Source organism: Lagenorhynchus albirostris, chromosome 9, assembly GCF_949774975.1.
Source record: "Lagenorhynchus albirostris chromosome 9, mLagAlb1.1, whole genome shotgun sequence".
Classification (NCBI taxonomy): Eukaryota; Metazoa; Chordata; class Mammalia; order Artiodactyla; family Delphinidae; genus Lagenorhynchus; species Lagenorhynchus albirostris.
The window spans coordinates 37,131,634-37,157,280 of NC_083103.1; the positions used below are offsets into that span (position 1 = coordinate 37,131,634).

General features: G+C 53.6%; 1 protein-coding gene across 1 annotated transcript in view; it reads left to right on the forward strand.

The window, feature by feature from the left end:
• PTPN5 (protein tyrosine phosphatase non-receptor type 5) overlaps window positions 1-24,995 on the forward strand; it is a 39,957-nt gene extending 14,962 nt beyond the window's left edge. Inside the window, exons 3-14 of the mRNA XM_060157757.1 lie at window positions 10,207-10,400; window positions 10,941-11,048; window positions 11,289-11,366; window positions 11,858-12,099; window positions 13,453-13,642; window positions 16,060-16,144; window positions 20,140-20,219; window positions 20,403-20,540; window positions 21,078-21,188; window positions 23,347-23,507; window positions 23,599-23,712; window positions 24,140-24,995. Coding sequence (XP_060013740.1) covers window positions 10,207-10,400; window positions 10,941-11,048; window positions 11,289-11,366; window positions 11,858-12,099; window positions 13,453-13,642; window positions 16,060-16,144; window positions 20,140-20,219; window positions 20,403-20,540; window positions 21,078-21,188; window positions 23,347-23,507; window positions 23,599-23,712; window positions 24,140-24,233 — 1,595 coding nt within the window. The 3' untranslated portion in view covers window positions 24,234-24,995. The remainder of the gene's footprint in view (window positions 1-10,206; window positions 10,401-10,940; window positions 11,049-11,288; window positions 11,367-11,857; window positions 12,100-13,452; window positions 13,643-16,059; window positions 16,145-20,139; window positions 20,220-20,402; window positions 20,541-21,077; window positions 21,189-23,346; window positions 23,508-23,598; window positions 23,713-24,139) is intronic.
• The last annotated feature ends 652 nt before the right edge of the window (window positions 24,996-25,647 follow it).

Sequence of the window (25,647 nt, forward strand, 5' to 3'; positions counted from 1 at the left end):
GTGCCTCCACCCAGGTTGATGTCAAGCCCTTTCAGACAAATGGGCATCACTCTATAACTAAGATATGCAGTGACAGATGCTGTCACCTTTCTCCTTGACTTGGCCCGGGGACTAAATACCCCAACTCCCAGGAACTTCTTTATACCTTAAAAACAAACAAACAAAAACAACAACCTCTTTCTTTCCATTTAAGCTCATTTCTTCTTTTCAAGTCTCAGGATGTGCTTTGTTTATCTATTGCTGCCTAACTGTCTCAAAACTTACTGACTTAAAACAACCACCATTTTATTTGTTTATGATTCAGAGGGTCATGAGGGGTTCAGCTGGGGGGTTCTTCTGTTCCCTATGGCTTCAACTGAGGTCACTCCTCAGCTGTATTCACCTGGTGCTGGGCTGGAATAGAAGGTCCAAGAAAGCTTTTCTTACATGTCTGGCACCTTGGTGTGAATACCAGGAAAGGGGGATCTCTAGGGCCCCCTGGAGGCTGTCTACCATACTGCTTAAGAGTTGAATCCTTGCAATTCAAAAAGGCATATTCTCAGGATATGCCTGTACAGTTGTCCCTCCGTATCCGCAGGGGGTTAACTGCAGGATTCCCCACGGATACTAAAATCCACCCATGCTCAAGTCGCATATGTGAAATGGCATGGTACAGTTGGCCCTCCATATCCACAGCTGTGGAACCCGCAGATACAGAGAGCCAACTGTATACAGAATGGTGGGGGAAAAAATCCACCCACAGAGAGAGAAAAAAATACTAGAAAATATATCTAAAGGAAACCAGTGCCTTTCTCAGTGTGGTAGGATCATGGATGACTTGGGGTTCATTTATGCTTTTATGGGTTTTTTTCCCCTCATATTTTCCAAAATCATTTTTAAAAGATTGGCCATCTGGGACTTCCCTGGCGATCTGGTGGTTAAGACCCCGCACTTCCACTGCAGGGGTGTGGGTTCGATCCCTGGTCGAGGAACTAAGATCCTGCATGCTGTGCGGCGTGGCCAAAAAACAAAAAAAAGATTGGCCACCGGAAAATATTTATTAATCCTCGCCAGGCAAGAGTGGTAGCTGGGGATCATGGGGGCCCCCTGGGGTGAGTCACCTCCCTCCAGGTTGGGTTGCTCAGCAGGGCAGGCACAGAGTCGGGGGCTGACCCAACCCCAGGGATCTTAATGGGGGCTGGTTAAGCCTTTGGGGGCATCAGTGGAGACAGTCACCAAGGCATGGAATCCCTCCCCCCACCCCATAGAAAGCCAACGAAATGACTCACGTCATGTCATGTTGGTGAACCAGCTCAGAGAAGGGGAGACTCAGGGGTCCTTGACAGGCAGCTCTGTTTCACTAAGTCCATGAGTCCTTCAGTGGGTGTCCGTTCCCAGGGCAGGAGGAACAAGTTCTCGCTCTGTAATTCTCCCAGTTCCAGGACACAGACGGGATGGAGGGTCCTCTGCTTTCGTTCATTCTTTCCCCATTGGACCTTGGCCCCCCCTCCAACTCAACTGGTTTTGTTTTTACCTGGGGGAGCAGGGGGTAGTGACTGGTGGTAGGTTCAGAGCTGTCAGTCATACTCCTCTGTGGCCCTGCTTTCTTCACGGGTCCCCGCAGTGCCCCTCTCTGGTTTCATTCACTGATTTTTTCTCTTTTGTCTCCCACCGCCAGGTCCCTTCTCCCCACAGTTAGCGTGTTCTAACGTGTTTAAGGCGTATTTTGTGCGTTTCTGTGTGCTCTTGCAGAATGAGTGGCAATATGTCGTGTGTATATATTTTTAAAATTTGTGTCTGTTGTGTTTGGTCTCATTCTTTTCGCTCAGCCGTGTTTCTGAGGTCCTTCCATGGTGCCATGTGTCCTCTGATCCTTTGCTTCTAAGGGCTGCAGAGTATTCCCCAGTGTGTCCCTGGACACGGCCTACCAGCTTCCCCAAGTGGTGGGAATGTAGGTGCCCCGCTCCTCCCACCCCACCGCAGATAGCACAGGAGGGAGCTTCGGCTTACAGCTTATGTGTTTCCTAGGACTAGGTAAGAATTTTTTGGAGCAGAAGCACGCATTTCCAGAGTTTTCTACTTCCCGGATTGGTTCCAGCAGAGGATCTGGAACACAGAGAACCAGGAGGAAACGGTGTGGGCGGTAGCTGGGGAGGTACGCAGGGGACAGAGCATGCTGGGCCTTTATTGATGGCCGTGGCAGGGATTTGGGCCTTTATTCTAAGAACAAGGGGAAGCCATTGGACGAAACTAAAGCAGGGGCTCAGATTCGTTTTTTTAAAAAAGGCAACTGTGGATCTTTAGCCTTAGAAGGGCCCTTAAAGACCCCCAGGCACACTCTGAATTTACAGAAGGCCTCTGAGGCCCATAAAGGCAGTGAGACGCCCAGGGTCACACAGCCCACTCCTCACAGAGCTAGAACTGCTACCCAGCCTCATGACACTGCCAGTGTTGTGAGCCTCCCCAGTTACTGAGGGCAACAGCCCCTGGAGGGTTGGAATTTGTCAGCACATCTGTCCTGGGGGGTCTCGGTTGGCTCTTGCTCACCTCCTATCCCCTGGACTTTCCTAGACCTCTGAGAGCATTTACCAGGACCCACCAAGCAACCCCAAACCAGGACCCAGCCTTCTGCTGTCAGGGAGGGAGGCCTCAGACCTTCAGGTACCCACAGGCAGCCCCTGTGAAACATCCCATGCTGGCTTAACGAGTGAAAACTGAACCAGAGGGTTAAAGACATGTGTGCCAAGCCTGATTCTGGCTCTTACTCTCTGGTCCTCAGTTTCCTCATCTGTAAAATGGGAGTGTGGAGCAAGAGGCTCTCCCAATTCTGTCCCTCCCTCCCCACATGTTTGGGCTTAAGTCTCAGGCACTAGGGACCTCTGGTACCCACTGCCCAGGGCCTCTCCGTTGGTTATTTTAGTTCTCACCGTGGGCTGGGGGGAGGGGTAGCTGCACCCTCAGAGTTTCATTGACCCTTTTCACCCTTGTGCTTCTGGGCCTCCCCTCCAGAGAGGCACAAAGAACTGAGGCTTTGTTTGCAGCAACAAAGCTGTTTGCAATTTCAGATAGAACCACTTTATTATATCCCATCCAAAGAGTACTTGAGTTGCCTTTTGTTTTGAAAGCTTGTTAGCATTTCAGATTTAATTAACTGAGAGAGCAAAGCTGCCCCACTTCCAGGGCACCCACTGTCCTCCTGAGGGGCTCACCTGGCAGATGAAAGGGACCCGGTCCTGTTGCCTGTCCCTCATGCTCCCCTCCCCTCCCCTCTTCCCCCTCCTCTCTCAATTCTGCTGCTGTTTACTGAGCGTTCACCGTGCGCCAGGCACCAGGCTAAGCACCGGGCATTTTTTACCTTATGGCATCCTCAGACCCCAGCCAGCAAGGCTTAGTGGATCTGTTGTCCAGAGGAGAGATTGAGTCACTTCCCCAAGGTCACACAGGTGGTAAGTGGCACAGTCGGGCTTCAAAGCTAAGTCTGGGTGACTCCAGAGCTTTGGCTAGGAGTCCCCCCAGGGAGCTTCCTCCCCAGAAACAAGGCACTTGTAGGGACAGCAAGAGCTGCGGTGCCGACTGGATAGGGCTGGGTCCTAGAGATCGTTCTTGTTACAGATGTACCTCCTTTTATTGCGCTTTGCTTGAGTGCGCTTCACAGATACTGCGGTTTTCACAAACTGAAGGTTTGTGGCAACCCTGCGTTGAGCAAGTCTGTCGGCACCATTTTTCCAATAGTGTTTTTTTAAATGCAGGTGTGTACATTGTTCTTTTAGACATAATGCTACTGCATACTTAATAGACTACAGTAGAGTACAGGCATAACTTTTGTATGGACTGGGAAACCGAAAAATTCGTGTGACTTGCTTTATTGCGGTGTTTGCTTTATTGCAGCGGCCTGGAACCAAACCAATAGTGTCTCTGAGGTACTTGGAAATCTGCCTCCCAAGAGCCTCCACACACTGGTCCCATTCTCAGCTCTTGACGTGCCCCCTTCCCTAGCACAGCCCCCTCAGGTGTCTGCAGACAGGCCCCCCGCCGCCTCCACTCCCCTCCATCCCCACAGTGAGGTAAGAGCAGTAATCCTATAAACAAGTGTCTGTGTCTAAGGGTGGGGTTTCAGACACAGTGATGGGCTGTGGAGCCCAGCACCATCTCCCACAGAGATGACGCTGTACTTGTGAACACATGGAGGGTCAGGAGTGTTGGAGATTTCTTCAAGATGCTGTGGTGTGGAGAGCTGATCACCTGAGCTAGTCTCATCTGGTGGGTTGGTTAACGGTATGGGCTCTGGCCGCAGGCTGCCCGGGTTCTAGTCTTAGCTTCTGCCTACTGTTAGCTGACTTGGCCAAGCGACTTAACGCCCGTGTGCCTCAGTTACTTCATCTGTAAGATGGGAGTAAGAGCAGTACCTTCTAGCATTGTTGTGAGGATTAAATGGGTTAATATACGTGAAGCACTCAGTGAGCGCTCAGTACGTGTTAGCCCTCAGTGGTCCTGGCTCTACGTTTGGCTGACTGTTGACCTACAGCAAGCCACTTTCCCTCTCGGCCTCAGTTTCCCCATCTGAGAAACCAGCAGACTAGACCAGATGCCCCTCAAGGCTGGTCTGGCTCTGCCCATCAGTGGTTCTAGAAGCCCGGGCAGGGCTGAGTGTGATGTTCTGTTGGTCAGCGCCCCCATGGCTATGTGGGCATGGTGGGGAGGTCCCTCCTGGCCACGTTTGGGAAGAGAAGAAAAGCTGAATGGGACAAGAGCTCCCTCCTCATGTAAACAGAAGCGGGCCAGCCTTCCGGCTCCGGTTCCGCCGGCTGGCAGCTCCAAGGATGAGTCACCAACAGGAACAGCCATGTTCTCGGGCTCGGGCGGGGCCGGCCCCGGGGCACACCACGGCTGCAGAGTTTAATGGTGGGATTTGGGTGCCAGGTGACGGGAGAGGGATCGTGGTGTTTCCACATGCCCAAGGTAAACCCTCAAGGCCACTTGCCTGCGCGCCTTACCCAGGGCCCCTAGAGCTCTGGCCCAGGATGCAGAGCGCCTGCCTTCCAGTGTTCCTTCCTTTCATAAGATACAGCCTTTGAGGAGCCGGGATCTGGCACAAAAGCTGCACCGCCACCCCCATGCAGCTGGTTAGGGTTCAAGGATCCCCAGACACAGGGACTCCCTCCCTCCCAGGTTCTCATCATCTCCCTGCCTTTGCTGCAGTGACCTCTCCTGAGAAGCAGTTTGGCAAAGCGGAAAGACCACTTGGCGTCAGGAAGGCCTGGGTTTGCATCTCGGGTCTGCACGTACTTGGGCAAGCCACTGAACCTCGCTCAGCCCGATTTCCATGCCTGGAAAATCCCTTTCACCCTATGCAGGAAGCAGGCCCGAGAGGAGCCCAGTGTTCTGTCACTGTCAGCAAGGTGGCTCTGAGTCAGGGCTTCGTGCATGGCAAAGCAGCCACCTTGCTGTGAACTGTTGAAAAGCCAGTCCTTGACACAAGCAGCCGCCTCTCACCAGCAAAACAGGGCTGATGATGCCAATGTCTACCTCACAGAGAAGCAAAAGGAACTGCGTGCGCACAAGCGCTTTGGGAGCTGCACAGAGCCTACCCAAGAGATCTGGCATTCTCATTCCGGAGCAAGACAGTGAGTGGAAGGGTGGGCAGGGTGAGGAGAAGGGCTGGCGTGATCTCTAGGAGCAGGACCTGGAGGACAAAGGACAAAGGAGCCCAGGACCTCTGTGGTCCATGAGGGCGGGCACTATGTTGTTCACTGCTGTATCCACAGAGCCTAGCCTGGTGCTTGGCAAAGTATTGATATATAATCGGTGCTCAATAAATGTGTCGGACTCACACATGAATGAGCAGAGACTAAAATCAGCCCAGTTCTCTACCTCCCCACTTCTACCACCTGATCACAGACCTCCGCTCCCCATCCCTGAGATCACGGGTTCTTAACCTGAGGTCCGTGGATCCCCTCCAGAATTACAGGCAGAATATAGTGTGTGTGAGAAGAAGTATCCTCCTGAGTAAAGAAATGTTAGATTTCTGCCCAGAAGAACTTTTAAATAAACCCTGCTCTGAAAGGTAGGCACCTACCAGGCACTCAGTTGGACTCATCCAGCCTCCAGGGCTGCCAGATACCCTGTGGGTTTAAAAACAAAAAAACAGCTTCCACTTGTCTCTGAGAGGTGCATACAGGGCCCCGCCAGCCTGCAGGTTTTCTTCTGCCCCCTTAAGGTGCCAGGCTGTTAACCTGCCATCTTTCATATGCAAAAGTGATGTCAGGGGGCCTGTCTTCTGAGTGGCTGCTCTCTGGCTGGGTGGGTCTCACAGAGACTTGCACTCACTCTCAGTCTCTCCCAGTCCCCCCACATGCCATTTAGGTGTGACAGGTGAAAGTTGGGGTCCTGAACCTGGGAATATTAAGCAGGCCTCATAATATCTGAACTCAGAACAGTGCCCTCTTTTTAAAGATATTTTTCCTCACTACAAATAAATATATGTATATGTATATACACATATATTTATCTCTATACGTATGTGCCTATTTACTTATTGGAGGAAATTTAGAATATATAAACAGGGACTTCTCTGGTGGTGCGGTGGTTAAGAATCCGCCTGCCAATGCAGGGGACATAGGTTCGATCCCTGGTCCGGGAAGATCCCACATGCCGTGGAGCAACTAAGCCTGTGCGCCACAACTACTGCACCTGCGCTCTAGAGCCTGCGAGCCACAACTACTGAGCCTGCGCACCACAACTACTGAAGCCCACGTGCCTAGAGCCCGTGCTTCTCAACAAGAGAAGCCACTGCAACGAGAAGCCCGTGCATGGCAACAAAGAGTAGCCCCGCTCGCCTCAACTAGAGAAAGCCTGTGCACAGCAATGAAGACCTAACACAGCCAAAAATAAAAATAAAGAATATGTAAACAATGAAAAAAATCACTCTACTCTCACCCTCCTCCAAAGAACTATTGTTACTACTACCTGTCTTCTGTTCTTCCCATTTACCGTGTATGGTGTTCATTAAACACTTCCTGTGTGCCCGGCGTCCGGTGTGCTGCACGCTTTCCAAGCACCACTTGAGTTAGCCTCTCGTCTTTCATCGGGGATTCTCCACCTTTTTATATACTTTCTTAATTTTTAAGGCCAAGGAGAGCAGACTGTTTTGTAACCTTGCCTTTCTCACTCCACACCATCGAAATTTCTTTCCCCATTATTAAATATTTATCTACAGAGTCATTACTAACGGCAGCATGATGACGTTTTATTGCAGGCAGGTTCCAGGCTTCTCAGACTGGGGTGCATGTACCCCTGAGGGCAAAGCCACAGGATAAATGTAGAACATTTTCCTGAAGCATAAATTTGATTCCAAGCTTTGGGAGGAAAAAAGAAAACATTATTTTAAGATCAAAACAAGCACAGATATGCCGTAGAATAGAATAAAGAACACCCATGAATTTTCAAACAAAGCAGCAAAGTCCAGGATCATGTGACTTGCTGTTTTTCCCCAAAGACCCGTGTCCCCTCTGCTCTAAGGATGGGAGAAGCATCTAAGAAGCACTGTGTTCTCCCTCTTCTTACAGATAAGGAAACTGAGACCCAGGGGGAGAAAGGATTGCCCAAAGTCCACAGTGTGTGTTACGAGCCAAGCCAGGTGGCCCCTGAGCTGTACCCCTCCTACCTGTCCATATTTGCCATCACACATCGACTGCTTTTTCTGAAGGTGTGGGTGGAGAACTTGCCACTCGGGTAATCAACCCTCTGCTTATCAATAGTGGAAACTCTTGGCTTCCTACGTCATCCATCTCTTAGCAGCGGCTGGATCTGAGATATCTGCTCTTGTGGTTAGTAACTATAGCCTCCCTGGGCAAAGGTAGAGGCCCTTAGGCTCTACCAGCACTTAGATTTTTCACGTAATGCACTGTATTGTAAATACTCATCCACTGGTCTGTTTTACCCAGCTGACTTGAGCCTTTTGAAGGCAGGAGTTACGTGTTGTCATTATTATAATCTGATGTTTCTTGAGCAACTACTAGATGCCAGGTGCCAAGTTGGATGTTTCATCTATAGGATCTACCGTCTTCATCGCAGCTTTTCAAAGAATGTATTATTATCCTTGTTTATCACTTACCCATCATCATTCACTCATTTAGGAAATATTGATTGTAGACTTACATGCCAGGACTAGCGCTGCATGTTGTGGACAGTCAGGATGAGCAAAACCAATACTGCTCTTGCCCTTGTGGAACTTACAGAGACTGGGGGAGATTATATTCAACAAATAATTTTGACAGACTGGAGTGAGTGTACTGTAGCTCAGAGCCTGTCCAAGTGCCTCACTTCAAACCCACCTCAACCACTTATTAGCCTCTCTGCACCTCATCTTTCTCTTGTGTAAAATGAGGATAATAGTAGTGCCAACTTCATAGGGTACCATGAAGGGTGAATAGATTAACGCGCAGAGCACTCAAAGCAGGGCTGTGTGTTCGCCAGGTGTATTGTTGCTGCTGGTCGTATGAAGGAGAGATGTGGGTTGCTGAGTGTGTGTGGTAGGGGAGCCCCTCCTTTAGGAGGCAGCTGATTGAGTTCTACAAGATGATTAGGAGTCAACTTGGCAAAGTGTTTTGGGGACAGTTGAGGGGAGCAGGATGTTGGGGGAATGTTCCTGGCAGAGGGGACAGGATATGCAAAACATGGGGTGTGGGCTTACCCGAGGAACTGCCAAAGAGTATGGCTGGACCACAGCAGGTAGGGAGCTATACAGGGTCAGGTCTGGGAAGGAGGAGCCTGGGAGAGAAATACAGGTATCCCCAGGATCACCGCATTGTTGATCCAGGCCATGCGAGATGCTCAGCAAATACTTGTCACGTAACCAAGCGAGCATGTAGACAACTATGTTGGCCTCACGTGGTCTTGGCTGTGAGTGTTCCGTTGTCTCCCAACCAGAAAAGGAGTCCATTGTCCCATATATATACACAGTGATATGTGGACCGTCCCATCCCCACCATCAAGCCGTACACGTCCGTCTTGCCGGTGCCTCTCTTCTTGGCAATAGATTGGACGGTGTGGGTTTAAATGGGGAGCTCCAACCTCTGGGGCTCACTGAGGTGGTGCTGCTGGAATCTCCACACTCCACCAGGGCATCAGATCCAAGCCAGTGCTGTTCAGACTTGTTTAGTAGTGGAACCTTGTGTTGAAATCATCTTAGAGGAAACCCAGTATATGGAACGGTACTGAACAGCTCCCACGGCTGAGGCCCAGGCACAGGGACCCAGAGCACCTGGTCATAGCTGGTGCACCTGAGAAAACACCAGGGCTCCTTAAAGCACAGTTAGAAAACCAGAGGACTTCCCTGGCGGTCTAGTGGTTAAGACTTCGCCTTCCAATGCAGGGGCCGCGGGTTCGATCCCTAGTCGGGAAGCAAGATCCCACATGCCTTGTGCCCAAAAAACCAAAACGTAAAACAGAAGCAATATTGTAAAAAATTCAATAAAGATTTTTAAAATGGTCCACATCAAAAACAGCAACAACTTTAAAAAAGAAAACCAAGGGAGGACCCCCAACCCCCATTTTCGAGGTGTGGAAATTGAGGTCCAGAAAGGAGGGGGTGACTTTCCCAAGGTCACACAACCAGGGATAGACCCAGAACCGGATCTTAGACGTTTGACATCAATTCTGCTGCACCGAGATTTTCCTCCACACCATCCTGACCACCCCCATCCCCCCTCAGTGTGGGGTCTTGAGGTGGGGAAGGGGCACGGGGCTGTGACCTTGTCAAGTGTCCAGCGTCTCCCCCCCGGCACACATACTGAGTCGGGGTGCAGAGCATGAGAGACGAAAACCCAGAGGACAGGCATGGGTGGGCTGTTCAGGGTCACGGCCTGGTCATGCCGTACCTTTTTTTCCCTCTCTCTTGTAATTGAGTTTGAGGTGGTGGTTTTTCGTTTCCTTAAGGAATGGGAAAAGAATGAAGCTGTGTAAACACCACGATGTTAACTCCCTGAAAAACCTCCTGCCATTTTAACTCTGTTACTGGAGAAATCAAAGAGAAATAATTTGTCCACCCACACTTAGCTCTTTCTGACGAAGGTAGGTGAGTATTGCTTTGCTAATCGAGGGTGACTGCTGGAAGCGGAGCCAGGCTGACTGATCCCGGATTGAGAGGAAGCCACGGCAGCCCCAGAAGGAGCGGTCCGCCGGGGTCGGCAGGGCCCGGATCACCGGCCGTGTGTCCGCCTTCCGCAGGTGTCCCCCAGCCGGTAGGGATGCAGGCGCTGGACCAGGCCGAGGGGCCCACGGCCTTGCAGAGAGAGGTGCCACTGCCCCCGCCTCCTTCACCGCCTTCAGAGACAGCTCAGAAGCCGCCACCTCGAGACGCCAGGAGCCCCTCCCTCGCTGTCAGGAGCAGCCTGTGCCTGCTGGCTGCCTCCCAGTTCCTGGTAAGGACATCACAGGCCTTGCGGGGCCTGGAGGGAGGGCGGGTTGAGGGACGGCCTCCACTTCCTCCCCGAGATGGCCGCCTGGGGACACAGAAGGATGAGGGGCCTCCGTGGCGTCCCTCGTGACTCCAACCCTCGGGCTGGTGTGAGGAGAAGGCTGGAGTTCTGAGCCACAGCCTTGATGGATAAACTCCTCACACCCTGGCCTCAGAAGTAGGAACACAGGCCCACTCCCAACCCCCTGGCCCCGCAGGGGTTCTTCTGAGGACTTCCTGTCTCTGGAGGCATCTCTGGGAGACTCTCCTTGTTAGGTGTACCTGGTGGGGTGGGAGGGTCCCCTCTGGGAAGGGCTTTCTCTTGGCTCCCTTGAGTCAGCTCTTCTCTAGGGAGAGGTCCCAGGCCCTTGCCCCAGCTGCGCAGTCTGGGCCTTGGGGGGCCAGGTTGAGGCTGAAGGGGAGCTCTCGAGGGTGGGGAGATGGGGGTATATGGGAGCAAGGAGCCCAGGCTCCGGGCTCAGCGTGCTGCCCCCGGCCGCCCCAGCTCGCCTGCGGGATGCTCTGGCTCAGCGGCTACGGCCCCATCTGGTCGCAAAACGCCACAGACCTCATCTCCTCTGTGCTCACGCTCCTGGAGCAGCTGGGACCCTCGGTGAGTACGCTCCAGGGAGCCCCAGGGTAGGAGGGAATGCTCGGGGGCCTCCAGTCCCACCAACCCCTGCCTAGGGCTTCTTTGAGTTCAGGAGATATTTACTGGCCCCTGAAGTGTTTCTCCCTGTCCCCCACCCAGACCGGGTCCAAAGTTTTCAGAGCCTTGATTTTATCCCTGTTGAAACATGAGAACTCTGCCCACCCCCCCATCACCCTGACCTGTTTGTCTGATGTTCTCCAGGCCTGGCTGGCTGTTGGGACCTGGGACATCCCTAATCTGCTGCTGGTCTCTCTGTCCGTGGTCCTCGTCACCACCTTGGTAAGACTCCTCCTGAACCAGCCTCCGTGCTCCTCTTCCATGACCCTGAGGCCCGATCCCCACCTTCTCCCATTTGACCTACAGACTACACCTTCTGGGTAGGGCTGAGGATGGGGTACCCGTCTCCTTCCACCAATGCGCCCAGCCTGGGGGGAGAGGTGCCGTCTTTCTCAAAATTGGTTTGCAGCGTTCTTGGCTGGGGAAAGGGGCTGAGGCAGGGAGAAGACTGGAGAAGGAACCCTACCCCCACCCCACGAAGAAGGCTTCAATCCACAAGAACCTGAGGGTTGGAGGTGGAGGGGGCTGGGAGGACATGACAGGGGTGGAGCCTCTCATCTAGGTGAGGGGTGGTGCAATGCAGACAGCTCCCAGGAGAGTAGGGCTGCTCCAGACACATGGAGGAGCAGGGGGCTCAACTCCATGGGCACCCCCTCACCCAGGAGGGCTGCCAGAATGGTCCTCGGTCCATGATGCCATATGCCCTGAACTAGGTGTGGCACCTCCTGAGAACTCCCGCAGAGCCACCCAGCCCGCTGCCCCCCGAGGACAGGCGCCAGTCGGTGAGCCGTCAGCCCTCTTTCACCTACTCTGAGTGGATGGAGGAGAAGGTCGAGGATGACTTCCTGGACCTGGACCCTGTCCCTGAGACACCTGTGTTTGACTGCGTGATGGACATCAAGCTTGAGGCCGACCCTGCCTCACTGACTGTCAAGGCCATGGGTCTGCAGGAGAGGTGGGTTCAGTGGAGAGGTGGGCTCTGTGGGCCCTGGAGCTCTCAGCTCCCGATCGGAAGGGCAGATGCCTGACTCTGCCTCCCAGTGCCCAGGGAAGAGCTGAGCTCATAAGCCCACCGGTGGAGACACATCCTCTTCAGGTCTGATTCACATAGATCAGGATGCCCCAAGGTGAATGCTAAGAAATGCTGTTACTACACACAAACACATGGGCATACACAAGTGTACATACGTGCATGCTCGCACATACACTTGTGGTTTGGATAGGTTTCTTTACTGCAGGACTTGTCAGGACCTTTAACGTGCTTGTAGTCATTGTAGACTGACTAAGGGGAGTGTGTGGCATTCCTCAAAGCCATCTGACCACAGAACCCTACTTTTTTTTTTTTGGTTTGAACTCAATTTTTTTTTATTTTTTATTGGAGCATAGTTGCTTTACAATGTTGTGTTAGTTTCTGCTGTACAGTGAAGTGAATCAGCTATATGTATACATCTATCCCCTCCCTCTTGGACCTCCCTCCCACCCCCACCCCCATCCCACCCATCTTGGTCCTCACAGAGCACTGAGCTGAGCTCCCTGTGCTATACAGGTTCCCACTAGCTCTCTTTTATAGTGTCTCATAGTGTTCCACAGAGCACACGTTGGGAGGTGTCAGCACTCTCTTTTGGGGGCCTGGCTGGGTAAGCCAGATCACACCAAGGTTGAGATGCCCACATGATGTCATGGAAAGACCACTGGACGAGGACTCGGAAAACCTAGCTTTTTGTTTCACCTCTGCCACCCCCTCACTGTGTGCTTGGGCCATTCTCGTCCCCGCTGTAGCACTCAGATCCCCTTTCCGTGTAACGAGGGCTTTCCCATGCTGTGCCCTGAACACAGTAGGGTTTGTTGCGTCTGCTCATCCTTGCTGCCGCTGTGCTGCCCCTGGGACCCCATCTTTCCCAGGCCTCTCCTGGATTCTGCGTCCTTGCAGACTGCCGGTCCAGGGCTGGTATATAGAAGGTCGAGCCCTGCTTCTCTGCTCCAGGCAGGCACCCTCTCTGTGAGCTTCCTGGGGCCACAGGGCTGGGAACTACCTCCAGCAGTGGCAGAGGAGAGTGCTCAGGGCCCTTGCATTGAACCTTGGGAACCGGGCTGAGGCCACGCTCGGCTACTCCACCACAGGCAGCCTAAGCCTCGGGGCTGAGCCGCACGCTCCCTGTGTCAGGGGAGATGTCACACCCACTCCTGTCTCTGGAGCCCACCTGGTTCCCACCCCCATCTCTCCCTCCCTCATCCTCCTGCTCCAAGGCCCCCAGCTGATGGCCGTCCCTGACCCTGATACTCACCCCTCCTTACCCGGTCCTTCCAGGAGGGGCTCCAACGTCTCCCTGACCCTGGACATGTGCACCCCGGGCTGCAATGAGGAGGGGTTCGGCTATCTCATGTCCCCACGCGAGGAGTCGGCCCGCGAGTACCTGCTCAGCGCCTCCCGTGTCCTCCAGGCTGAAGAGCTTCACGAGAAGGCCCTGGACCCCTTCCTGCTCCAGGCTGAATTCTTTGTGAGTCCCCTTGAGCCGGCTCCCCTGCAGGGGGCAGCCCGTTCTGCACATGTTCATCCCCCCAGCAAGGCTTTGGAGCGGGATACCCCAAACTCAGCATCTGATAGATGAACATCATTTCATTCTCACCTCTCCTACTGTCTTGTTTTCTCTCTGGGCCTCAGTTTCTCATCCGGAAAATGGGAGTAAAAATAACAGGGGTATTGCAAGGATTCAAGAGATGCAGAACGTGTGCAAAGCGCCCATGGAGTGATTGGTGTTTGTGGCGTTCCCAAGTCTTTATCATCCAGGACTGTGCTCTGAAAGCCTGAGAAAGACTTAGAAAGCTTTCTCTTCTTTTTTTCTTCTTTGGCCACGCCACGAGGCACCAGGTATTGAACCTGGGCCCCAGCAGTGAAAGCACTGACTCCTAACCACTGGACTGCCAGGGAATTCCTGAAAGCCTTCTCTTCTGACTCTCCCGTTTTCCCACCCTCCCCCTGCCCGACATCACCTAACATCGTTCGTCCTCCTTTGAAATCTGTCCAGTTCTGTGATTCAGGCTTAGGGGGGTCCTGATCGCCTCCCCTCTAGACTTAGGCAGCAGCCTCCAGCTGCCTCCTGTTGGACTTTGAGGGGCCCATAAATGACAGCCCTGTTTTACCTGCCTGAGCACTCAGCCAGTTAGGAGCCAAGGCATGGAAAATCACAAAACCACCTTTATTTTTGCTGATAAAGGCTAGGTTTAGCATGAGGATTAGGTATGTAGCAGTAGGGAACTTCCTAATACCAACCACCAGAGTGAACAAACTTTCCACCCACCCCGGGCAGTGCTGACACCTCATAGGGGAGCCCTATAATTCTTCCTTGGCAGGAGGGCCGGGAAAGAAGGAGGAAGGAAGGGGCTGGGGCCCAAAAGCCCGGTTCCTCAATCAAACACACTCATTGGGTAACTCGCCCACCTCTGTGGGTAGGAACGGGCAAGAGGCCATGAGCATTTGGGGAGAGTCCCTCTTGGGAGAAGCCAGAGGGATGGAGAACCTGTGTGCCTCCCTCACAGCTCCCCTCGCCCCAGGCCACCCTGCTCCCTACCTGGACCCGATGGCTTTCCCCTCTGAGAAGCCCTCCATCACCCTCTGACCCGTTGCTCCAGATTCTCTAGAATGTGGCACAGCCTGCCTTACCTGAGTTCAACGAGCCCCAGACTCCTTTTCCGGACTTATATCCCCATCCCTGCAGGGACTGTCCACTTCAAACTGGGCCCTGCACCACGCCCCCGCCCCGGTGCCTTCCCTGTCATCATCCCCCACCCTGGAGTCCCCTAGGAAGCCTTCCTCGACCACTCAGCCTCAGCTGCCATTCCCACAGCCACACCTCCCCTTGAGGAAAGGGCTTGCGTCCCCTTGTCATCTCCGGTTCAGTAGATCATTGTCAGTTTTGCTCAGAGAGTAAGAAAGAAGGGGTGCCCACACATCCACTCCATGGGCGCTTCTGCACATGCTTTTTATTTTGATTCTCACAACCACCCTAGAAGGTAAGTATTAGGATCCTCATCATACAAAGCACATATGTAGTGTGTCCACAAACAGTGAACACTGTAAACCATGTGAAGTCAGGTGCTAAAGCGTGTGGACAGAGGGAAGGGACGTGAAGAGAAGACAGACACTGAGGAGTCATCCCAGAGAACATAGGTCGGGGGGAAGAGGTGAACCTTAAAGGCTGGGAAGGATTTGGGGTGATGAAGAGGGGTGGGACCGGTGCTCCCCACAAGCTGGGTGCCGTGAGCTCAGACCTGGAGGCTAGCTGGATACTGACAAATTAGCCACAGGAAGAGATGGGCACAACTGGAGGGTGGGTCTCTTCAGAGCAGCTGGTGGTGAAGAAAGGCCAGATCGGAAAAGACCTCACATTCCAGGCAGAGAAGTTCCAACTTGGAACTCTTGACATAGAGAGTGATTGGGAGATGCAAATACAACTCTGGGAGGCCCAGAAGGAGGCTCCTTTCCTGCTGGAGAATCAGGGAAGGCTTCTTGGAGGAGGTGGCTTTATGATGGACAGGAGGACATGAGAAGATGAGGATGGGGTGGATGTTACTACAGAGTCAGCAGCACTATCCAGGGTCCTGAGGTAGAGACACCCAGGGTAGGAACACGGGTCAGTAAAACCACTCAGTGTGGCCACAGCACAGGGTGCAGAAGAAGGCAGTGATTTGCCAGGTCACTTTTTCTTCTGTTCTTCTTTGAGTGTCTACTATGTGCCAGGCTGGCCCCCAATAAACAATGGTGATAATAACATTTATTATGCACTCAGTATGTGCCAGGTCTGTTCTAGATACTTTTTATGTGCACTAACTCATTTAATAGTCAGTGTTTGTTGAATGAATGCATGCACTTAAGTCAACCCACCTCTCCTCACACCCCCATGTCCTCCTCCTGCAGGAAATTCCCATGAACTTTGTGGATCCGAAAGAGTATAACATCCCTGGGCTGGTGCGGAAGAACCGGTACAAAACCATCCTTCCCAGTGAGTACTCACTGCCCCAGGGGGCGGGGGAAGGCTCCCCCTCACCTGGGTGCCACTTCACCCTGAGGAAGGCCTTAACCCCAGAGTGGGCCTCCACAGTCACAAGGAGAGGGGACGGAGGGTGCAGGTACCCAGTGAAGGGAAACACCCCCTTTAGAGGGTAGAGGGCTCCTTGTTCCTTCACACAGCACTTTCCAGACCCTTGCCCTGTGGAAGCCCAGAGAGGAAGAGGAACAATAACAGCAGCTCCTAGACAGTTCGTGGTGGCTGAAAAGTCTTATCACATCCTTGGTCTCTTCAGAATGGGCAGATTTTAAAGAGAGGACATTAAGGCTCAGAGAGGATAAGTGGCTCATCCAGTGTCACACAGCTAAGACATACAGAACTGAGTTTCAAACTGGGCCTGTGACCCCAGAATTGGGCTCTTTTGTCTACCTTGAGTTCAGTTTGGCCAGACTGTGAGTCCTCTAACAGGCAGAGCCACCCCCTAAGGGAATGAGCTGCCTGTCCGGTAGTAAGCTCCCCATCAGTCAGGGTATTCAAGCTAGACTGCATGAGCAGTCCCCTGGAAGGTCTGATAGGGATTTTCCCTCTTTGAAGGCAGTTAGACCAGGCGACCTGATATTCCTCTTTTAGCCCCGGAGTGTCATTTTCAGGTAACTTTCATCAAGCCCCTATCTGCCTGTCACCCCTGCCAAGTTCTGGCCCCAGGCCCCAGGGCTAGCATAGAGGGTGATAATATTGAAAGCAAATCCACAAACCTACTCCACTCAGTTTATGGAGTAACGAGGCTTTAAAAAAGCAGTTTTGCCATTAGCAACTCCAACAACATGTAAGATGTCATGACTTATTTTTAACTTTTAAAATATCGACTTGTGGTTGCTATGGTTACACAGTGTCTAGGTAGTTCCGGTTAAACAAAGCACCATTTAAGGCCAGGATGCAATATTCAGGGCTGCTCACCTCTTCCCTCCTCTTGCCGCCCTCCACCCACCCAGCCCAACCTGGAGGGAGGGGTTCGGGTACCCCACAATCTAGGGCTTTGCTGGCCACTCAGAATAGCCACTGGGGGAATATGGGAGCCGGGCCATCACTCCATTTGGTCCCCACTGGATTCCTGAGAAGACTCCAGCCTCCAGCCATGCCCTGAGCCTCCAGGTCCCCGAGCCCAACAGAGACCTTCTCTGTGGCCGACAAGAATTGACCCTGTGCCTTCAGAGACCAGGCTAGGGTGTATGGCAAAGCCCCCTCTCAGATCCGGGACACCCAAAGGTTTGCTTTCTCATTCATTCTACACCATGCCCAGGGCCTGAGAATTCAGACATGAATGAGACACAGACTCTGTGCACAGGGAGCTCGCAGTCTAGTGAGAGAGAGATCCATGGACAGTTCCAGTACAGGGTGACCCAGCAGGCAGCATTGAAGACAAGATACAGGGGAGCTGCACCTATATGAATGAATGAATGAATATCCCTCAAATCTAGCTCCCCCTCTCCAACTTCACTGCCAAATTACTTTTATGGGGTGAGGGCTTCCATGTTGCCCAGTGATTTTGAGGGGTCGGACTTGCATGTTGCACAATTCCAGGGGTGCGATTTACATGGACTGCGTTGACATAGTGCCCCCTGGAGTTGTGCAGGGCTAGGGCAGCCCTCTGACCTGACATGTCTTATGTGGATCATGACAGTAATCTAACTAGCCTCCTGAGTCCCACATTCTCTCCTTCTGTCCATCTTCTACCATTGTCACCAAAATCGTGCAAAACAGAAAACTAATCATGTCATTCTCCTCTTTAAACACTGTCACTGTTACCCTGTAATCCTTGGGTTGAGGTCCAGCCTTATGAGCATGGTTTATTGGACCCTTTGTCAGCTGGTTCCTCTCCAGCCTCATCTCTCCCCAACTCCCACCTGGCCCTGTACACTTGAATTGGACAGAGTGGTGCTCCCTACTCCGCTTTCTACTGGTCCTTCAAACCCAACCCAGGTGCCCCCTCTTCCATCTGAGCCAAGTCAAGTCTCCTCTGTTCCCTCATCCCCAGTGCTCACAGGCCATACACTGCTCGACCGCCTGCCCAGCAGTAGGGGACAGGGACCGGGCCTGGCTGATCTAGGAGCCCCCGTGCTCAGGCACAGTGTCAGGCTCAGAGTCCACGCTCGGTAGGGTCAATAGAACCATCACCATTCTCACGGTGGTTCTTTAATATCAAAGGCCCTGGTGTCTGGCCAGGGGGTCTAGTGCCCACTTCTGAGTCCTAATCTGGGCAGGCACCACGAGGAGAAGGGAGGTGGCCCACACAGTGCTGCCCCTCCTCTCTCCCGCTGGTCACCCCAAGCCTCCTTCCATTTACCCTCGCTCTTCCCCATACCTGACGCCCCTCCACTCCCTCCTCCACAGGAGCTGCCCTGTCCCCACCTCCCCCACCATCACCTGCCCAAACCTCAAGCACTGGGGCCAGGGCATGAAAGGGCCAGAGAGGGGAGGCTTTGTGGGTGTCATGTCCCATTTCATCTACCGGGTTTGGGATCCTTCTTTTTTTTTTTTTAACGTCTTTATTGGAGTATAATTGCTTTACAATGGTGTGTTAGTTTCTGCTGTATAACAAAGTGAATCAGTTATACATATACATATGTTCCCATATCTCTTCCCTCTTGCGTCTCCCTCCCTCCCACCTTCCCTATCCCATCCCTCCAGGTGGTCACAAAGCACCGAGCTGATCTCCCTGTGCTGTGCGGCTGCTTCCCACTAGCTAGCTGTTTTACATTTGGTAGTGTATATATGTCCATGCCGCTCTCTCACTTCGTGGGATCCTTCTTTTAACCTGTTAGCTTATAGTGGAACTGGTAATGATGGTAGTAATAACAGCAGACACGTGCCCTATAGTGTTCACCATATGCTGGGCCGAGTTACGGGTCTGAGGACTCACTAACATCTACTCTTGAACGTTTACAAGATGAGTGAGGTTGTGATGGAAGGAATGTCTCTAGTTTACAGAGAAGGCACAGGGGGACTAAGTAAATGGCCTACACTGACACTGCCAGGACTTGAACCCAGCCTTACTGGTCAGTGGTGTAGGCTCCTCACACGCTCCTCACACAGAAGAGACCCTGGGGCCCAGAGAAGGGAGAAGACAGCCAATTGGTGACAAAGCCAGACCGGAGCTCCAGGCCCCAGGCCCCAGGCCCCAGCTTCCTGCCCACCCCGCAATCTGCCGGCTCAAGCCCAGCTTCTGCAGGCTCACAGAGCAGACTAGTCAATACAGGGAGGCTGTAGCTGGAACAAAACAAACCCAGGAAGAAGGGCAGGACGTTGTGAGAATCTGCTGCTGTGGGATTTGACATGTGAATAGATGGGGGTAGGGGGGAACCCTTGTGCACGTGTGTGCCATCTCATCTCAGACGTGGAAGACTTTATTCCTTTCATGGTAATATTCTCCCTCAGCGTCCTACCCAAATCTTAGCTATAAAGTGCTTTACAGTTTAACATTGCACTTTCCCATCTGTTTTCTTATTTATCTTCCCAACAATCCTAGGAAGTAGGCATCTTTGCCCCCATATTACAGATGAGAAAACTGAGGCTTAGAAAGGCCATGTGCTTTACAAGCTTACACGGCACGTTGGGGACAGTGTATACTCGAACTCAGCCCTGCTGTCCAGGATTCATCCTCTAGGGAATTCCTTACTGATTTAGCTTTCTCCTCCCCAGAACATGAGGCACAGTGAGGACAGGGAAGCTTAAGGGACACATGGCAAGGGGCGGCATGGATCCTACAGAGGGAGAGACCTAAGGCCTCTCTCTGTACTGTCCTCTTCAGCCTGGGCCTCACCTGCCTGAGTGGGCCACAGGGATGGGTCAGTGTTTTGCTTCTGGGCAAGGGAAGAAGGAACTTAAAGTTCCAGAAGAAATGTGGGTGCCCTGAAATGGGGCAAAGTGGGCTCTGCACCAGGGGGACTGCATATGTTAAATCCCAGCCTCACCTGTCTCCCTCACCCCAGACCCTCACAGCAGAGTGTGTCTGACCTCACCAGACCCTGACGACCCTCTGAGTTCCTACATCAACGCCAACTACATCCGGGTATGTAGCCCCATCCCGATGGCCTCTCCCTGAAAGGGAGGCCCGAGTCGATGGGATCCGTCCTCTAGGCTTGTCCCTAAGCCCATGTGGCTCCTGCCAGCCCCCCGGAAGAGCCTGCGTGTGGGGACTGGGCCCCAGGAGCACGGCCTCTGACCCTGATGGCCTGGCCTTGGCTGGCTGCAGGGCTACGGTGGGGAAGAGAAGGTGTATATCGCCACTCAGGGACCCATCGTCAGCACAGTTGGCGACTTCTGGCGCATGGTGTGGCAGGAGCACACGCCCATCATTGTCATGATCACCAACATCGAGGAGATGAACGAGGTAGGCACCCCTGTACCTTACCAGGTGTCTGCTGCTTTGTGCCCTGAGCTAAGCGTCTCGTTTCCGTATTAATCCTTACAGCAGTTTTGTGAGGTTGGTATGTTCACCTCACTGCCTGCCAGGGGGAGGAAATGTGAGGCTCAGCGAAGTTAAGTCAGTTGCTCAGAGCCACACAGAGAGTCAGAGGCAGAGCCTGGAGCTGTGGCCTCTCCACCTCCAGGGCTCAGGATCTTAAACACGATGCTCTGCTGCTGCTCAGCCTGCCAGGGCTGATGCTGGCTACTTCTGTACGCATCACGGCCCATTTAATCGAACTCCCATAAAAGTCCTTCAAAATGGGTATTATTTCCATGTTCCAGGTGAGGAAACTCAGGCTCAGAAAAGGGAAGTAACTTACAGGTTAGGAAGCTGAGATTTGAACTCTCTAACTGCAAACCTACTGCCCTGTTACCTCTCTTCCCGCTGGCCTGGGAGGGGTATTGGGGAGAGTATGGCTGGGGTGCTGGGGGTATCACAGCCTGATCTGGGCCCCTGCAGAAGTGCACCGAGTATTGGCCGGAGGAGCAGGTGGTGTACGACGGCGTGGAGATCACTGTGCGGAAAGTCATCCACACTGAGGATTACCGGCTCCGACTCATTGCTCTCAGGGTGAGGCCTGGGGTTGGACTGGGCTGGGCAGATGGGGGACTCCACAGCCAACAGGGTCCCAGAGGCCATGATAGCTGAAATTAAGGCGTGTGTCACTCCCAGGATTTACTGATAAGCAGGGACGAGGGAGAGTGTGGTGAATAGACTTGGAGGCCAGAAGAAGGACCAAACCCTCAGTGCATTTCATATCGTTAGGTTCTCTCCATCCACACTGTCATTCATAATGTCTTCCAGCTCTGCTTCAAGTGTACCCAAGGCCAGGACTGTCTGGAAAAGGGGGCTTCAGCAGCTTCCAGCACTGTCCTTATAACTGAGCTTTGAGGTCCTGCCTAGAAACATCCCTTTACCTGAGCTTCCAGCCTGTAGTATGACACCGTCCACCAGAGGGCAGGCACTCCTTGCTGCATTTGGGCTGCACAGGGAGGTTGTGGTTGCACAGAAAAAGGAAAAAAAAGAAAAAAAAAAGAGAAGAAGACATACGAAATACGAGCAATTACAGAACAGCCCAAAAGAGTGGGGGGAGGCATCCTCCCACCCTGAGGTTGAGCCTCTTCCAGGCTCAGCATTAGAGGAGATTGTTCCTTTGGAGTCAGGAGAATCAGTGCGTTCTGTTTTTGAGAAATCATATGACCCATGTTTGGGGAAAGTGGTGCCACTGTAATAACCCAAAGTCTGGAAGATGAGCTTAGATGCCAGTAAGCTGACATCCTATCCAGAAACAGCCTAGGAGGTCCACTGATGCTGGCAGCCACAGGGTCTGGATAGGATGTCAAGGGCCTGAGACTTGTTCCTCTGAGCTGCCCCCTCCCACTGGAAAAGGTGAAAGAGGGGGTGTCAAGGAGAGCTCAGCCCCTGGAGGACTGGTGCCAACTAAGCATCTCCAAGATACAGGCTTGCTTGCGGGCGGAAAGGGCCAGGAGGTAGAGGGCAGAGGCCGTGGTAGCTGCCACAGCCAGGTAACACAGGGGCGCAAGGAACCAACTTCCTTTTTCCCCCCGAAAGATATGCTGGGGCTGTCTCATCTTCTCAGTGCTGCCGGACTGGTTAGGGAAGAATTGGGACAACTTGGGGCTTGGGGGTATTTACTTCTGTCCATAAACCTTTACAAGCACCTGCTCTGAGCCTGGTTCTGGGTTGGGTACTGGGAACACAGAGCTGTCCAAAGCCTGGACTCTCTCCTCAAGGAGCACCTATAAAATGGTAAGTACTGACATAGAAATAGGTAAGAGCACAGAAGAAGGACCCTTTGTCAGCTAGGGTGCTTAGGGAGGGCTTCCTGGAAATGGTGGTGCTGAATGGGGTTCTGAAGGATGAGTAAGAGTTGGCTAGGAAGCAAAGAAGTGGAGAGAGCATTCCAGGCAGAGAGAAAGTAAAAGTAAGGGCGTGGAAGATAGAATAGCTCTATGTGTGTATACGTGGAGGAAGTGGGGGAAGCAGAGGTTTGATCTGCAAACCATTTGGAGTGCAAGAGAATCAAGTGCAAGTTCACAGGAGCAGGAGTTGGGCCTGGAGGGTAGATACTGAACCATGTGTGTCTTATTTGCCTGGCTGAAGACCGGGGACGGTGGGTTTGATTCTAAGAGCAATGACGGCCATCAAAGGGTTCTGAGTAGCAGAGCAGCCTGTGCTGTAGACAGACCGTTTTGACCACTGTGGAGCTGAGGCTGTCAGGGAGGAGATGGGAGGGTCTCACACAGTCGAGAGATGATAAAGACCAAAGTGGAGGCGGTGGTGGTGGAGAGGATAGCACGGAGGGGGGAACACTTGCTGGGGTTGGAGGTGGGCAGGGAAATATACTGAGGCAAGAGGAGGGGTCCCAGGGCTCTTGGGGGGTGACTGGGCTGTTAAGGGGTGACCAGGAGACAGGAGTGAATTGGAGAAGGGACTTTTCGCCTCTCTTGGATGATCTTGGAGTTGCTGGGGCAGAACCCACGTGAAGACCAGTGCTGACGCTGCTGACCAGCCCCTGCTGCCCACCTGGCTTCGGGTCTCTGTCTGGTGCCACTGGGTGATGTGGTATAGCTGGCAGAGGCCCGAGGCCCCACTCCCTGTGGCCTCCCTCTTGTGTGTTTCCTCCTTCCCTCCATCCATCTCTGGGCTGATCTGTGGGCTCAAAGAGTTCACGTGTATCTGGGGTGGGCCTCTGTGTCCTGGACAGAGTGGCACAGAAGAGCGAGGCCTGAAGCATTACTGGTTCACATCCTGGCCTGACCAGAAGACCCCAGACCGGGCCCCCCCACTCCTGCACCTGGTGCAGGAGGTGGAGGAGGCAGCCCAGCAGGAGGGGCCCCGCTGCGCCCCCATCGTCGTCCACTGCAGGTGGGTCCTCCCAGACACCCACGAGGGCAGGGCAACTTCCCCCAACCCTAGGCTGCCCTGCCCCTCACCCACCCACGCCCTCGGCCCTCAGTGCAGGGATTGGGAGGACGGGCTGCTTCATCGCCACTAGCATCTGCTGCCAGCAGCTGCGGCACCAGGGCGTGGTGGACATCCTGAAGACCACGTGCCAGCTCCGTCAGGACAGGTCAGCCCATGGGCAGGGTCTGAGCACGTGGGGAGCTAGAGCCCTGGGGGCAGCAGAGAGAGACTGACGTGTGCATAGGGTGAGGGTTAGGGGACACACTCCATGGGGACTGACCAGCAGACAGGAAGTAGGGAGGACAGATGGGTAAAGGAACCGGATGCAGGCAGTTGGTGGCTGGATGAAGAGGGGAGAGAAACAGAGCTGGGGGACAGAGGGGCAGGGGCTGAGTGGGGGGGGACATGTCACCTGTGTCCCTGCTGTCTGTGCCAGAGCTGGCAGGGACAGGAAGGGGCAGGGGGAGTGGCTGGCCAGGGTTGGCTTCTCTAAGCTGCACAGAGTCCCTGATGTGCCTCAGATGACTGGCACTCTGTGGATCTGGGGGCAGGTCCCTCCATGACCCCGTCCCCACTGTGCGTCTGCCGGGCAGGGGCGGCATGATCCAGACGTGTGAGCAGTACCAGTTCGTGCACCACGTCATGAGCCTCTACGAGAAGCAGCTGTCCCGCCAGTCCCCCGAGTGACCACACTCCTCCCCGAGGTCCTCTGGGTACCACCCAGCCTGAGTCTGGGCCCTCATCCCGGCCACACCCAGGGCCCTGCCTCGGGTCCAGCCTGCCCCCTGTCCCTCCCGCTTCCTTCTCCTCAGTCTGCTCCCCAGCCTGGGCCTGGCCCCTGCCTCCCCTCACAACGTAGTTCTTCCTACTGTACATATTGGGGAGTGGGGGAGGGTGGGGGAGGGGTGTGCCAGGCCAGGCCTGGGGCCCCAGGGCCTGACCCACGCTGCGCGACCTGGGGCCTCGGTTTTTAATGATGGTTCCATTGCTACTTGATCCAAAACATTTCCGTGCCGCACTCTACGTGTCCTGCTGCAGCGTGTTCTGTCTGTCCATCCATCTCTGCTGTCTGTACCGGACACTGTGTCTCCTCAGCCCGGGAGAAGGGTAATGAGCTCCAGCCCCCAAGTGGCCCTGGCAGAGGTGCCTGCCCCCGGCCCCCAGCCCCACTTCTCCCAACAGGCAGATTGCACTTTGCCCCTAGTTACTGGGACCAGGATAAGGACGGGGGGCCTGAGGACCTGGAGGTCAGGCACAGGGAGCTCCTGAGGGGGTGGCAGAAAGATCTCAGCTTGGGGAGAGGTCTCTGGGTGGTGGTGGTGGGAGGAGTATCACAGCCAGGGTGGCCTCTGGGTGTCAGATGCCCGCAGGAGGCAGTGAGCAACCCGCGAGGCATCAGGGAGGAAGGGGACAGATGGGGACAGTGAACCTAGAGGACCTGGGCCACGATGGGAGAGGGGGAGCTCCGAGGGTGGGGTGGGGACTCGGCCCCAGATATGTGTGAAACATTTTTCGGTGTCACTGTGGGAAATCCCTCCCAGAAGTCTCACCACGTGTAGCTCTGCGTGTGTCCCATGTCCATGCGTGTGTTGAGAGCCCGTCAGCAGGGCATGCATGACTCTTTGGCAACATGTGTTATCTTGGAGCCACGTGTTTTTATTGCTGACTTTAAGTACTTATTCCACGGCAGACAGAGACATTTGGTGTCTTTTTATAATTTGCTCATGGTCATTGAATAGAGCAATAAATGGAGCATTTTGAGCAAAACTGGGCCTGTGTGATTGCCTCTCCCCTCCACTCCCTGTATCCCTGTCTTTGTATACACACACGCGCACACACACACACACACACACACACACACACACACACACACACACACCTGGGCCTTGAGATCCCTAGCACCACACACACACACACACACACACACACACACACACACACACACACACACACACACACACACACACACACACACACACACACACACACACACACACACACACACACACCCTGGCCCTCGAGATCCGTGGGACCCCCTTGTGGATGCTGGGAGTGTGGCTTGAATCCAGATTTGAAAAGCCAAAGTCCATCGAGCAGGATC